The sequence below is a fragment of the Panicum virgatum genome, chromosome 8K (genome assembly GCF_016808335.1).
Source record: "Panicum virgatum strain AP13 chromosome 8K, P.virgatum_v5, whole genome shotgun sequence".
Taxonomy (NCBI): Eukaryota; Viridiplantae; Streptophyta; class Magnoliopsida; order Poales; family Poaceae; genus Panicum; species Panicum virgatum.
In genome coordinates this window covers 53,510,480-53,525,679 of record NC_053143.1, presented here as the reverse complement: position 1 = coordinate 53,525,679, position 15,200 = coordinate 53,510,480, and the positions used below count along the sequence as shown (strand labels likewise).

At 50.8% G+C, this 15,200-nt stretch overlaps 1 protein-coding gene and 1 pseudogene across 3 annotated transcripts; both read right to left on the bottom strand.

Moving 5' to 3' along the window:
- Positions 1–681: 681 nt before the first annotated feature.
- Positions 682–11,187, bottom strand: LOC120645236 (dextranase). 3 transcript variants are annotated; one of them, XM_039922037.1, is made up of 5 exons: positions 11,016–11,187; positions 10,751–10,818; positions 8,799–10,591; positions 1,201–1,279; positions 682–1,121 (listed from the first exon to the last, which is right to left on the bottom strand). In XM_039922037.1, exons 1-4 carry the CDS (start codon positions 11,116–11,118, stop codon positions 1,213–1,215), a joined length of 2,031 nt encoding a protein of 676 aa, XP_039777971.1. In that variant the 5' UTR covers positions 11,119–11,187; the 3' UTR covers positions 682–1,121; positions 1,201–1,212. The 3 variants fall into 3 exon arrangements, with proteins under 3 accessions (XP_039777971.1, XP_039777972.1, XP_039777973.1); XM_039922038.1 differs by lacking the exon at positions 1,201–1,279 and having other exon boundaries at positions 682–1,163; XM_039922039.1 differs by lacking the exons at positions 682–1,121; positions 1,201–1,279 and adding an exon at positions 7,848–8,151.
- A 1,605-nt stretch (positions 11,188–12,792) lies between these two features.
- LOC120646406 lies at positions 12,793–14,008 on the bottom strand (annotated as a pseudogene).
- Between the last annotated feature and the right edge of the window lie 1,192 nt (positions 14,009–15,200).

Sequence of the window (15,200 nt, the reverse complement as noted above, 5' to 3'; positions counted from 1 at the left end):
GTCGGATTGCGATCTGACGGTCAGGAATAGATAGAGACATAAATTTTGCAAAAAAAAACCTCGAGCTTTGTTAAAATAAACACGGAGTCCATCAATTTAATGGAAAACCCCTTGGACTTCGTGGAGCCTTACTTTACGAAAAAAATCTCTGAACTTTTAGTAACCGTGCCGTACTCCGTGAATTTTGTAAAAAAAACCCTAGACTTTGTTAAAATGATTCTGAAGTTCATCAATTTTATGAAAAACCCCTTGAACTTTACAGTAATCGACCGGTACTCCGTCGACGCCTAATTTACCAAATAACCCGCGCAGTCTACCAATTTTACGAAAATCCCCCTGGACTTTTTGCAGTTCAATTTCTTAAAATAAAACTGAACTGGAGGGCATATTTCTGCGCGGCAACGCCGCGCAATGTTCTAGTTCTTCTAGATAATTCTGTAATATATGATGCAATTAATTTAGAGAGCTGTAAAAAGTGGGCAACACGCAGGACAGAGCACGAGAATAAATGAATGATCTATGGTGATGACTGAAGAATATCCTATGCCAGCAGACCTGAGTGGGCTTCTTCGGTTTCTACAGCATAAGCACTTGCATCAGCGTGTTGTAAGTTTCTTTGCAAGAACTCACAGTGATGTATGTAATACAGAGATTTACCAGATATCTATCAGTACAAAACAGTTGCCAAAAAAATCCTAGAAGGAAGTTCATGAACAAAATCAGGTTGACATAAAATTGATACAGCAATAAACCGATGAGGACATTCCAGCTAAATATAGATTGTTTAAGTTGCATCAAGCTCCATAAGTCAGCCATGATGAGCAATTGAGCATCTTATACCATGGTCTTGAATGACCGTAGTAAGAAGTTCATCAGAAATTGGAATTATACCTTAAATAACCTAATGAACTACACCATTGGATCATGAGTTTAGAGGGGCAGATGCTATTGAGCTTCTTGGTGACCATGCTACACGTACAACCATTTGAATACAACTTGGGTACAACTCAGGTTCCAACTGTTACTTGATGAAACACTCACTAATGCACTGGTTCAGATGCATGGTTATACTCAAAACCATTTGCCATTTTCTCTCAATTGTCCTCAGCTTTCTCAGCAACCTGTTCTTGTGCAAAATCATCCAGGTGAGATAATATTAACACCTGAAGAAACAAGAAGAGTAATTAAATATTTCCTTAACTTGGATTCGAATCAAAAGATACAGCACGTGTCAGCAAGCTGATCCCATTCGTCCACTTCATGAACTCCAAAAGAATGGCTGAAAAATGAATGCATTGCAAATCAGCAAAAGTGCATTCTCACAATCACATCAATTCTCCATTTCCAATTTTTATACACGACATCTCATTTCAAGTGATGTATGGCCATGACTACACAAAATTGAAAAACACCTCAAGCATTTAAGCCAAAGAAAGTAAGCTTCAGCAAAGACCTTTTGATTTTTTTTTTTTTTTTTGTAGCTGCTGAATGATAATGCTACTATACATGTAAACCTTCCTGACACACAAATATCTACTTTTATTTGCAATGCAGTTCCATTTGCTTGTCTGGCAGTTTCCTAGTGTTGTCAAGGTACTCTGTTTTGTGCATAAACTAGCCAAAGGGAAATTTGGCAACAAAAACTCAAAAGTTTGATTACACTATTCCGCACACATTAGTTAAGACTTCAGTGAATTCCTCACCATACGATTCCCTTTTTTCTGTTCCAACTTTCAGTAAGCGTCTTACGGATGTTAGCTATCACCACCAGTCATGAAATAGGCAAAGGAGTGGATGGATACCAATAAGGGTTACCCCCATGCGGTCACTTGCGCATAGACATAATAAACCCCTAGTCCACAATATCTCTAAATCTGCAAATAACCTCCTAGTCTTCATATAACCTTTAGAGCTTACTCATTTTTTTTTTTACTCTTTTCCTGAAATTGCAACCCCTCTGTTAATTATCAATGACCATCGGATCTTGGTCGGAATTCATAACCCCAAACCCTGTTCAGTTTTTCCTTCTTGGTCGGAATTCATAACCCTGCCCCCTGTTCAATTTTTCCTTTGTCTTGCTGAGCTTTGAAAGTTGCTTCTTATATGACAGGTTGAGTTAATTCATAAGCTTTTATAACAGATTTTTACTCAACAGCACCTCCCTCTTGGGGGAGGTTCACATTATAAATGACGTGTTATTTTCCAAACAACTACCACAAGCAGTTATAAACAGTGAAGGATTCACAGAAGCAAAACAGATTTTAAGTGGTGCTTTAGGGTTCTGTTCAACATATGACTGCTTTTTGTCCAATACTTTATGGTTCCGTTCAATATAATTTAGGATTACAGAAGCCTTAGTTAGAGATGCATGAGGTAGACTGTCAGAGGCGTAGCGGCTGCGAAGGAAGTAATCGGCGGCGCTGCTGGACGCCGATCGGTTGCCCGGCGTCCAGCGTGGGCGTGTGGGTGCGATGCGTGGAAGACAGAGAGAGCGGGAGAGATTGATCTCAATCTCCAGCTGGTTTATCCATTGACCACAAGTTTAGGCCTCATAGGCACATGGTAACAAACTAGGCAACAAACCATCTAACAAGGAAACAAATCATCTCCTACAATTACTCAACCGATCGCTGGAATCCAGAGCTGGTGCGCGCCCCTGGCCGCGCTCTTAGCCACGTCGCGGCCTCCTTCTCTCATACGTGACGCCGACCATAACATCTCTCCCTCCCTCCGGAAACAGCTCGTCCTCGAGCTGGAAGTCGGGAAAGGCCTCGCGCATGGCGTCCACGGGCTCCCACGTCGCCTCGCTCTCGGGCAGGCCCGCCCAAAGAACAAGAACGTGCCAAGCACCACGGCGTAGTTGAGAGCGCAGGACCCGTTCTGGCGCGTGGAGTAGACGTCCCTGCTGAAGAGGAGGCAGAGCCGGTGTAGATGTCGGCGGTGTACCATGGAACAGCTTGAGGACGCCGACATGGAAGACGTTGTGAATGCGGGCGCCGTCCGGAAGTTGCAGGCGGTAGGCGACGTCGCCGACGCGTTCCAGCACCTGGAAAGGCCCGGCATAGCGCGGGCCCAGCTTCCCACGCGCGCCGGGAGCCAAGGTCTGAGCGGGGCGGTGGAGGAGCCGCAGCTAGACCCACGGGCTGACGTCGAACTCCAGGGGTCGATGATGTGCGTCGTAGTAGCGCTTGGCGTAGGACTGCGCCTGCAGCAGACAGTCACGGACGTTGGCGAGGAAGGCATCTCGATCCTGCAAGAGAGTGTCCACCGTGGCCGTGCGCGACGAAGACGGCTCATATGGAAGGAGGGCTGGCGGCGGCCGGCCGTAGACCACCTGGAACGGTGTCGCGCGCAAGGCGGAGTGGAAGGCCGTGTTGTAGCAGTACTCGGCCCATGGAAGCCACTCGAGCCAAGCGCGAGGACGATCTCCCGTGATGCAGCGGAGGTACATGGCGATCGCCTTGTTCGCCGCCTCGGACTGGCCATCCGTCTGGGGGTGAAACGCGGTGCTCATGCGGGGCTTGACGCCCGCCATCTTGAATAGATCACGCCAGACGTGTCCAGTGAACACGGGATCACGATCGCTGACGATGGACTCGGGCATCCCATGTAGCCGGACGATGTCGGTGAAGAAGGCGCGAGCAACGGATGACGCCGTGTAGGGGTGGCCGAGCGGAATGAAGTGAGCGTACTTCGAAAACCGATCAACCACTGTGAGAATGACGCTCTTGCCGTTGACCTTGGGAAGACCCTCCACAAAGTCCATGGCGATGTCAGCCCAAATCTGCGACGGCACGTCGAGCGGCTGGAGGAGACCGGCGGGGTGGAGCGCCTCCGTCTTGTTCCGTTGATAGGTGGAGCACGCGCGGACGAAGTCGCGCACCACGGCGCGGTCGTGGTCGACGGCGAAGTCGCGGCACAGCCTCTGCAGCGTGCGCTGCACACCTTCGTGCCCCGCCGTGTGAGCGAGCTGGAGGACCTCCGCCAAGGCGCGCGAGGTGGGCGGCACGTAGACGCGGGTGCCGCAGAGGATGAGGCCGGTGTCGAGCCTCCAGGGAGCGCCATGGGCTGCGACGATGGAGTTGCGGAGGTGGCGGAGCCGGTCGTCCTCCTGCAGCTCGTGCCGTAGGTCGTCGTACAGCGCGAACGTCGGCCCCGAGAGCATGGCCGAGTGCGGCTCCTCTGGTGCACGGCGGGACAGAGCGTCCGCGACCGTGTTCAGGCGCCCCGGCCTGTACTCCACTGCAAAATCAAAGCCGAATAACTTACTAATCCACTGATGTTGAGGAACTGTCGAGAGGCGCTGATCCAGCATATATTTGAGGGCGTAGTGGTCTGTGCGGACCACAAAGCGACGCCCCCATAGGTACGGCCGCCAATGTCGGACAGCCTGCACGAGCCCGATCAACTCGCACTCATAGGCGGCCACCTTCAGATGGCGAGCGGCGAACGGCTTGCTGAAGAAGGCCAGGGGTCCGGCACCCTGGTGCAGGACGGCGCCAAACCCCGTCCCCGAGGCGTCGCAGTCCACCATGAAGGGCTTGGTGTAGTCGGGAACCTGTAGGACCGGCGCCATGGACAGCGCTGCCTGGAGCGCTCGGAACGCCGTCGTGGCGTCGGCGGTCCACGAAAAACCCTCCTTGCGCAGCAGCTGCGTCAGGGGCGCCGCGATAGTACCGAAGTCCTTGATGAAGCGCCTATAGTAGCCGGCGAGGCCGAGGAAGCCCCGTAGCGCGCGGACGTCGGCTGCGGCCATGTTGCAGCCGCAGCGACCTTGTCCCCATCCATGGCCACGCCTGACGAGGAGATCACATGCCCCAAGTACACGACCGAGGTGGTGGCGAAGGCGCACTTGGAACGCTTGACGCAGAGCTTGTTGTCGCGCAGGACGGTGAGGACGGCGCGTAGGTGCTGGAGGTGCTCCGTCCAGGATAAGCTGTAGATGAGGATGTCATCGAAGAACACCAAGACGCACTTACGGAGGAAGGGGCGAAGCACAGCGTTCATCAAGCTCTGGAATGTGGCCGGCACGTTAGTGAGGCCGAATGGCATCACTAGGAACTCGAAGTGGCCGTGGTGGGTGCGGAACGCCGTCTTCTCGATGTCATCCGGGTGGACGCGCACCTGGTGGTAGCCGGCGCGCAGATCCAGCTTGGTGAAGAAGCGCGCGTCATGCAGCTCGTCGAGGAGTTCCTCGACCACTGGGATCGGGAACTTGTCCTTCACCGTGCACTCGTTCAAGGCACGGTAGTCGACGCAGAAACTCCACGTGCCGTCGGCCTTGCGCACGAGGAGTACCGGGGCGGAGAACGGCGACGTGCTGGGCCGGATGATAACTTGCTCCAGCATGGCGTTGCACTGAGCCTCCAGCTCATCCTTCTGGAGCTGAGGGTAGCGGTAGGGCCGGACCGCGACCGGTGTGGCGCCCGGCGGAAGGTGTATGCGGTGGTCGCAGTCCCGGCGAGGCGGTAGACCCGTCGGCGTGGCGAACACGTCCTCGAAGGAGTCGAGCAGGCGGTCGAGGAGGTCTGCGTCGGTGGCGCGCACGGCGTGGAGGCGGTGCTGCGCCTGGTCGGCCTGGCGGGGCGAGCCGAGGCCGTGCCACATGACACGCCGGTCCCGGTGCCAGAACGCCAGGCAGAGGTACGCCACGGGATGGGCCCCAGGGTACGCAGGAACTGCACCCCAAGGACCAAGTCGTAGCAGTCGAGGGGGATCACGTAGTAGTCCACCTGGAAGTGGTCGTCGTCGACGCGTATGGCGACGTTGCGCGCGACGCCACGGCAGGTGACGCGGTCCCCGTTGGCGACAGTCACCCGAGCGCCGCTGGAGTCATCGAACCGGAGTCGAGGAGGGCCGTGAGCACATGGGGGCCGATGGCGACACGGATATGCATGGTGTCGGCCGAGCGGATGCCGGTGATCGCATGCAGCGAGATCAGCGGCGGCGGCTCCTCCTGGTGCGCGGTCTCCTCCGGCAGGTCAGTGTCGTCGTCGTCGTCCGTGACCTCGAGGTAGAAGAGTCGCTGGCACTTGTGACCGCGCACGTACTGCTCGTCGCAGTTGAAGCACAAACCCTGGCAGCGGCGTTCGGCCATCTCCGCCGGTGAGAGACGGCGGAGTGGGCGCGGCGGGGCCTAGATCGTCGTCGTGGCTGGTGCCGGGGTCGGAGACGCGATCGGCGGCGATGGCAACGGTAGGGGCTGGGGGCGCGGAGTCCGGCGTTGCGCGCGGACGGTTCCCGCGCCAGTGAGAGCCGCGGCGCGGCGCTCGTTGGCCCGGGCCAACCCCATGGCGCGCTGCAGATCGGTCGGCGCCTGGAGCTCGACGTCGATGCGGATCGGATCCAGAAGGCCACCGGTGAAGAGCTGAACCTGCTGCAACGGGGACAGCGGACCGGCGTGGGCCATCCGGCTCAGGAATGCCTCGACGCAGCCCACCACCGTGCCTGGGAACGGAAGGCGCGCCAAGTCGGAGAGGTGGTTGGTACCGAGAGCGGGCCCAAAACGCTGTTGGCACAGCGCTTTGAATGAGGGCCATGTGATGTTGCTCACGTCGCCGCCGTTGCGTTCCAGCATGAAGTACCAGTGCTAGGCCACGCCGCTCATGTGGAACGAGGCGAGCCACACCTTGTCGCCGTCAGGCGTGCGCTGGGCGCGGAAGAAGTGGTCGCACTTGCTCAGCCATCCCAAGGGATCTTCCTTGTCGTCATAGGTCGGGAAGGAGAGCTTGTGGTAGCACGGCACCCCCAGCGTGTCCGCGTGGCCGTCGTATGACGGCATGTACGGGGAGGGGTCGTCGAGGTTGGGAATCGGGGACGGCGAGTGCGGGAACGCGATTTGCGTTATAGGCACCGCTGTGGACGGGTGAGGGAGCGAAGTCGACCCCTCGGCGTGCACCACGACGAACGACGCGGGCGGCGCGGAGGCAACGTGCCCGGCGCCGTGGAGGCCGAGCGCAGGAATGCCGCCGTACCCCGGAAGGCCGTACGGCATGTACGACGGCGGCGGCGACTCCCGGGGTCCGTCCCGAACGGAGAGACGGGTCGCTAGTTGACCCACATGGCGCTGCAAGCCATAGATGGCCGCGGCCAGGGTATCAAAACCAGCAGTGGGCGGCGGCGCGGTGATGGGCGTGGAGGAGGGTGGTGCGGAGGTGGTGGTGGCATCAACGGAGCTAGCAGGCATCGAGCTGGACATCCCTGATACCAGATTGTCAGAGGCGTAGCGACTGCGAAGGAAGTAATCGTGGGTGGGAGGAGGACGAGGCCGTCTGGCCTGGCGGCGGCGCTGCTAGACGCCGATCGGTTGCCCGGCGTCCAGCGTGGGCGTGTGGGTGCGATGCGTGGAAGGCAGAGAGAGCGGGAGAGATTGATCTCAATCTCCAGCTGGTTTATCCATTGACCACAAGTTTAGGCCTTATAGGCACATGGTAACAAACTAGGCAACAAATTATCTAACAAGGAAACAAATCATCTCCTACAATTACTCAACCGATCGCTGGAATCCAGAGCTGGTGCGGAAGTCACGGCCGCTTGGTGCGCGCCCCTAGCCGCGCCCTTAACCACGTCGCGGCCTCCTTCTCTCATACGTGACGCCGACCATAGCATAGACCTGACTGCCACCTATTTTTTCCTCGAATACAGTCTGACATGCATTGGTTGTTCGATACCAGATTTTTTGTTGCATTTGGTGGACCATTCCTTATAAGCATCTGTAGAACTACTAGCCCCATAAACAGAATATCTTCAGTATTACTACTATAACATTTAGGGACAAAAGGGTACTTCTAGTTACAAAAGGACAATGCTACTACACATGTAAACCTTCCTTCCCAATACAGAAGCTCTTTACAATGCAGTTCCCTTGCTTGTCTTTCAATTTGCAAGTGTTCTCAAAGGGCTCATTTGGTAATTCAGTCTGTGCCCAAACTAGCCTACCCAACTTGCCAGCAAAAATATCATTAATGTTTCATTACAACATTTCATACACATTTATTAGGGCAGCAGATCAGTAATGGTGGTGGTGGTGGTGGTGGTGTATTGGTGGAACATAATGGTGTCAGTCGCCCTCATCAACAGGGCTTGTGACTACGCCAAGAGGCTCTGACCATGCTGGTCCTTCAGATAACTTTGATCAATTTGCTTCACCCCCTGAGAAAAACTAGGCTACCTTTATCTAAGAGGTGTCATCTAGCTAATTAAGAAACTAGGAAATAGACAACCAACTAGGATTATTCAAACAGACTAGATAACTTGCTAAACTAACTTATCACTTTGCATAACACATTAGCAAAGAATTCAATGAATTCCTACCCATACCATCCCTGCTACCTCGTTCGTGCATTTTGTACACTTAGTTTAACACAGAATTTATTCACAGTTTTACTTCAAAGTTCAAACAGTTATATATCCCTTATAATATGCCTAGTTTATTAAACTAGTAATTCCACTTGGAACTAAGCTTCAAACCACTGCGTCCAAATAGGGCTATCAAAACATGATCAGTTCACCTATATCAACATGAAGCCAAACACATGATGAAATTTGAAGCATTCGAGAACTTCCAGGTGGGAGAAAGACGCCTAAACCATAATTTTGTATGTACATGAATAGAATTGACTCTGGTTGCATGCTCAACATTAAAGTACAAGAACTTTTCATAATAGTTTGAAAATTATATTGCTCGCTTTTAAGATCATTTATGGGGCAGAAACATAAGATATTCTAACTACTTGATGTAGTAAACTATTGGTGTACAGCCATAAGCACATTATATCTCAAGGAAAGAGCAGATTTACCTGATAGGATATATCTTTATTGCCTTGCTTATAGGCACTTTGCGCACAACAATCCGCTTGTGCCTTCTTCTGAAACAAATCCGTTCTATGTTATCATCTGATGTGGCTCCTTCATTTTTCCCTTTGTCATGACAATGGCTATTGGAAACTGGCCCCTTGACATCTTCTTTCATCGATTCAACACAGTGTGGATCATCTGTTCTTTTGCAGCTGCTTTCACCACCACATCCAGCTATCCGTGGTTCCTCGTCACCTCTATTTGTCTTCACTTCTCTGTCTGAAGACTTTCCTCTTTCCATGGACTCAATCCCAGGTGGGATATCTGATTCATTGTTTCTGCTTTCAACATTATGCACACTAGCTGTCGAGGTCTCCTTCTGGCCACCAGAGGGATTTTCCCCCAAACCATGTGAATGGTCTTCCAAATCATATTGCAAGGGGACACTGTTCAATTTTGCTTGCTCAGTCACACAACTCTTTTTCTTAGATAATTCAGCATTACAAGTGGAGTTAGCAAGAGAGGAAAGATTGTCACCACAGTTTACAACGATGCTTTCATTGGCTTTATCTTCCTCCCTAACACGTTTCTTCCCTCTTAGTTCTGTGATGATGTCCTTTTGTTGACCCCCAACAGGACCATTCCCTTTGCCTACTGCTGCACCAAGGTCTGAACTTTCTTGATGCATGGTAGGCTTATCTTCACTCTGAACAGAGGCATGGTCAACAGCATCATGAGATTTGTCCTGCTGGTTCATTGGTGGGGCGTCACTGTCGCCTGCTGCTAAGTCAAAATCTGAACTTTTTTGAGGCGTGATGATTTCATCTTCGAGCTGGCCGGAAGCATGCTCAGCACATTCCTGAGGTTTGTCCTCCTGGTTTGCCAGTGGGGTGCCACTGTCTCCTGTGGCTAAATTAATATCTGAACTTTCTTGAGCCATGGAAATTCCATCTTCGAGCTGACTGGAGGCATGCCCAACACATTCCTGAGGTTTGTCCTGGTTTGCCAGTGGGGTGCCATTGTCGCCTGTGGCTAAATCAATATCTGAACTTTCTTGAGGCATGGTAATTCCATCTTCGAGCTGACCGGAGGCATGCTCAACACATTCCTGAGGTTTGTCCTCCTGGTTTGCCAGTGGGGTACCATTGTCGCCTGTGGCTAAATCAATATCTGAACTTTCTTGAGGCATGGTAATTCCATCTTCGAGCTGACCGGAGGCATGCTCAACACATCCCTGAGGTTTGTCCTCCTGGTTTGCCAGTGGGGTGCCACTGTTGCCTGTAGCTAAATCAATATCTGAACTTTCTTGAGGCATGGTAATTCCATCCTCGATCTGACCAGAGGCAAGATCAAGACATTCCTGAGGTTTGTCCTCCTGGTTCGGCAGTAGGGTGTCACTGTCGCCTGCGGCTAAATCAAGATCTGAACTTTTCTGTGGCATGGTAGTTCCATCTTTGCCCTGACCCAAGGCATGCTCATCACCTTCCTGAGGTTTATCCTGCTGATTTATCTGTGGGGTGTCACTGACGCCACCACCAGAGGCAAGACTGACACCTCCCTGAGACCCTGCAGGAGGCAACAAGTACTGCGTCTGCGTGGGGTTCTCGGAGATGAGAGGACGGCCAGCACTTGGTTCAGCATCACTAGTTCCACACTTGGCATCCTTGCGAGCAAGCGGATGAGAGCGAAGCTCATGAGCCTCAGCCAGGAGGCGCCAGGGCCCCTTAACCCACTCGAAAGCAGCTCGCACAGGCATAGAATCGGTGAGCTGAAACCAGGAGCCATCGAGCTTAACCTGCAAAACGAAGCAGCGGCCAATGGATGAAACCAAAGGAAACGAAATTCCCCGCAACGGGATTCACCCAAATTTCACGAACAAGGCAACCGAAACGAAATTGGCAGCCAAAGATTGAGCCTTTGCACATCCGCATTGTCATTGCGGCAGGCACCATACCTGCAAGGACGTGACGGCGATTGGCCCGGTGCGGGGGAAACAGGCGGCGTGCTCCGCGCTCACTCGGCCTGCGCGTACAATTTGGGGGAATGGGGTTTTCAGCTCGTGAGTTTTCCAACCACGCCGCACAAAATTTGAAGATTTCTTACAAATTCGTGGGGGGAAGGAGATCGATTTGCGTAGAATCGCAGCAAGCGAGAAGCAAATAAAGAAAAATGCGGATTTTTTTTTCTAGAGAATGGGGAGGAGATGGAGAGGCACGCACCCTTGAGGTCGGCGACGGTGGTAGCGCCGGCGGGGAAGGAGACGACGATGCGGGTGCCGAGGGTCGTCTCCAGGAAGACCGTCGCGGTGTCGCCGGCGGCCATCGCCGCCCCGAGGTGGGGGCCGGGGGTCGATCTCTCCTCTGCGCGGCTTGATCGGCCCGGCAAGTCACTGAATCTCAATCCTACCGCGGATACGGTTTAATACTGTAGCACGGATACTGTTTACACAGATCTCACCGTCGATCACGAAATGGACGGCTCTCAAAGAATGATAAGTCACCGCTACAGTACTCAGTGACTTGACTTGCCTTCAGAAGTCACTGAATCTCAATGCGATCGGCCCTGCCCCTTCTGGCAGAGAAAACCCCACCTAGCTGAGGAGCCAGTCTCCTTTTCATGTCTGTCGCTCGCTATTACAGTTGAGATTTTTTTTTTCTTTTCAAAACAGTACAGGAAGTTGGTGGTGGTACTCATTTTTCATTTACGGCTGATGAGTACTTTTTTCTCAGAAAAAAATGGTACCCTTATTTTGGTAAAACATGAGATCATTATTAATTTTTTTATAAAAAATACTCCTTCTGCCCTAAAATAAATATAATTTTAACTAAGCATCTAGACAAACATTTATCCGTCCTAAAATAAATACAATTCTAACTAAGCATCTAGACAAACACTTACCTAGATCATCCAAAATTGCATTATTATTGGGGCGAAGGAAGTAAGTAATAATTTAAATACAATTTTGACTATGCATCTGGACAAATACTTGTCCAGGCAGCTAAAATTGCATTCTTTTCAAGATGGAGGGAGTAAGTCATAGTTTAAGCGGCAATTAGAGCTCGCAATTCGAACTTGTCGTTTTCGGATGCAATCTTTGGGGGTGTTTCATACCCCCAACTAAACTTTACTTCCTATCACATCGGATATTTGGATACAAATTAGAAATATTAAATATAGACTAAAAATCAATTGCATAAATGGAGACTAATTCGCGAGACAAATATATTAAGTCTAGTTAGCCTATGATTTGACCATGTTGTGCGACAGTATAAGTATTTACTAATAATGGATTAATTAGGCTTAATATGTCCATCTCATCAATTAGCCTACATTTATGCAATTAATTTTATAATTAATTTATATTTAATACTTCTAATTAGTCTATATTTAATATTTTTAATTAGTATTAACACCGCACAAAAAAATTTGAATCGTGGCGCGTCACAATCACTATTGCGCGCTCGACCAAGCATGTGGCCAATGGATTTGTGAAGGAAGATGGCGCAGAGCTTGCTTGCTTGAGCTATTGTGTCTACGTGTCGAGGTGGAGCTCAACGGTAGGAAGCGCTACGCGTGGCAGAACTGATGGTGCTCATCAGATAGCGTGGACTGGCGGTGCTCGGAGCCCAAAGAGGCGGCCAACGTGGCTGTGTCTGTTCTGACAAGAAACACCGCATCTGCCTGATGCCGCGCGCCGCTCGCTGGAGCAGCACCGCAATCCGGCCGCACCTCATTTCCATCCCCTTATTCCTGGAGGACTCATCGCCGCACCTGCTTGCATCTAGCCATGGCCACGGCCCTGCAGCTGCCCATTTCCGGACTCCAGAGGCGAAGGGACCGGCCGGGTGATGCCTGGCCAGACATGGAGCGGGCACAAAGCTCTGCGACTGAACAAATTTCCTACTCAACTAGTCATGTCATCGATCCCGGAATCTTAGCATGAGTTCTGAATTCCGTCAACTGATTACCATTTCCTGAACCACGACACAAGAAGCAAACCATGAATCTCTTGCTGCAAGTTACAATCCATTCGATGAAGTTTTTGTTCTCCTGCAGCAACCAGCTGAAGCATCTGGTCACCATTTCAGTCCCTCCAACGGTGGCCGCAGCTGGGGTTGCAGCAGACGAAGAAGACCGTCATGCCTTCCTCGCCCCTCGCCGTCGCCTGCGCCAACGAATCAAAGCATGGTGGTGGTGGCTGTCAGGTCAGGCCGGGACTATGAAACTCTGAACAAACTGAAGAAGACAGGCATCACACATGGTGCTGACCTGGAAGAAGACGGCCTCGCCGTGGCCGCAGGCGGCGCAGCGGACGGACTTGGTGCGCGGTAGGGTGGGGTCGGAGGCGACGTCCTCGAAGAGCACCTGCGTGAACTCGCGGGCGGCGTGGTCAACCACGTTCCGGTACACTCAGTTGCTGAGGGACACCTCCTGCAGAGAGCAGAGTTTCAGACAGGGTACTTGCAGGGCCACGACATTGAGAACAAGTTCAGACTTCAAAGTGACTGCTCTTAAATTCAGATGCTCTGGACCTAAAAGTTAGTAGTTTTGCGGAATTTGAAAGATAATATCAAATCTTTGAGCAGATAATGGATTAGGGAAAGGTAAATATGGATGGAGAATCAGGTAACCTGATTATCACAGTTCCTGCAGGCATAGAGAAGCACCTTGTTCTCCCTGTCCTCCTTGGGGTACAGTATGTTGTTTCTGCATCCATGCACCCATTAAAAAAACAGAGAGCTTTGTTCATGAACAAATCACCTCTTGGGGAAAAAAACAATCAGGAAAGGGGTTAACTGGCTGAACATATGAATCAATCGGCCATCAATCAGCTCACCATTCCCGGCAGAACTTCATGGTGCTCATGGTTGCTCCTGCTGCAGGCTTATCCGCCCTCTCCTGCTCTGACTGTATCAGTGATCCGAGACGGCTAACAAGTAAATTCAGATGCTATTTGTTTCTAAAAAGGAGATCAGAGATGGGAGAGAAGGAACAAAAGTTTGTAAGAGGCAATCGAATGATACAGAGAAAATATTTGCAGAACCTCATCTGATGTTGCTCTGGTGGTGGTGGCTGATGCCAGGTCGTGTAGTCTGGAGGAACCTGGTGAAAGAAATGAGAAGTGGCTGGAGAGGCAGCTTGTCGTAGCATCAGGTGATTTTGTGGGGGGCGTTTTGGTCTTTCGCTTTCCAGGATCGGTCGAGCACTCGAGCTGTCTGGTCGTCTACTGATCCATTAGCTGCTAGAAGCAGCTCCGTCTCGCCTGAAGTTTTTTTTTTTTTGGCGAAAGCTTGAAGCTTGTTCTGTTGGGAACTTGCGAAATTCTTTCTGAAATTATGCGTTTCTACATCCATATAGGCCACATGTAAATTCATGATGAGATAGGAATATGCATTGCTGAAGTAAACAATGATAAAAATAATTTATTTAACTAAAAACAAATAATAAATTTAATGATTGTACGTCCAAGCACCAGCACCTATATATAAAAATAATGTGATCTAAGGATTTGAACCTTGATCCACAAACTTTTCCCCGATAACACTAGCCAGCTGCATAAGGCATCTTGTCTACCAACACCTATATATAGAACGAGCATGTATGCAACTTCAAGTAGTAAAGGGCATGATTTTGATCTTGTTTGGAGAAATAGTCAAAAGTTATTTTGAGAGCTAAAGTTTAGCAGAAAAAAATAATCCTAACATCACTGGCGTGTACTATTGGCGCTCATGCTTCTTCTTTTTTTATCGGGATTGGCGTGTACATGAGCACGAGTTTTTAGAGCGCTCTCTCCCTCTGACGGAAACGAAGTTCTGTGCTCGGGATTTGGCTTGGGCCGAATAGACGGGCTAGCCTAACATCACTGGGCCTTACCTTGCTTTTAACAACGCCAACCAACTTTAGTTGGGCTGGGCCTGATATCCGTCTGAATGAAACGAGCATCAGGGTTTTTCTTTATCAATTATTTGCACTAATAATCTCAAAAAAATTATTTGCACTGATTCCTCAAAAAAACATTTTTTTCCTTTTTTTGCACAGATTTACAAGAACGGTGTATGCGGCGATGCTGCAGCTTCTTGGAATGGAAGGATAAATACATCCAAACAAAAATAACGTATTCAAGTTCTTTTTTTTCTTTTCTTTTCTTGTGGCAAACTTGTGCTAACCATCTGCTTCTGATATGATTCTATCCAACCCAACAGATTCATGGAGAGCGACGTTCTTCTGTCCCCCAACCCAAAACTCTCCATCGACAATGCAATGCAATGCAGCATCACCTCTCGGCGGCGGCAGGCAGGCAGAAAGCTGGAGCCGTGAGCACAATTCACAAATTCATGCTCCTACACGAGACTGACGGATGGTCAACTGACCTGATCACCGATCTGGCAAGCATCAGGCGTCGA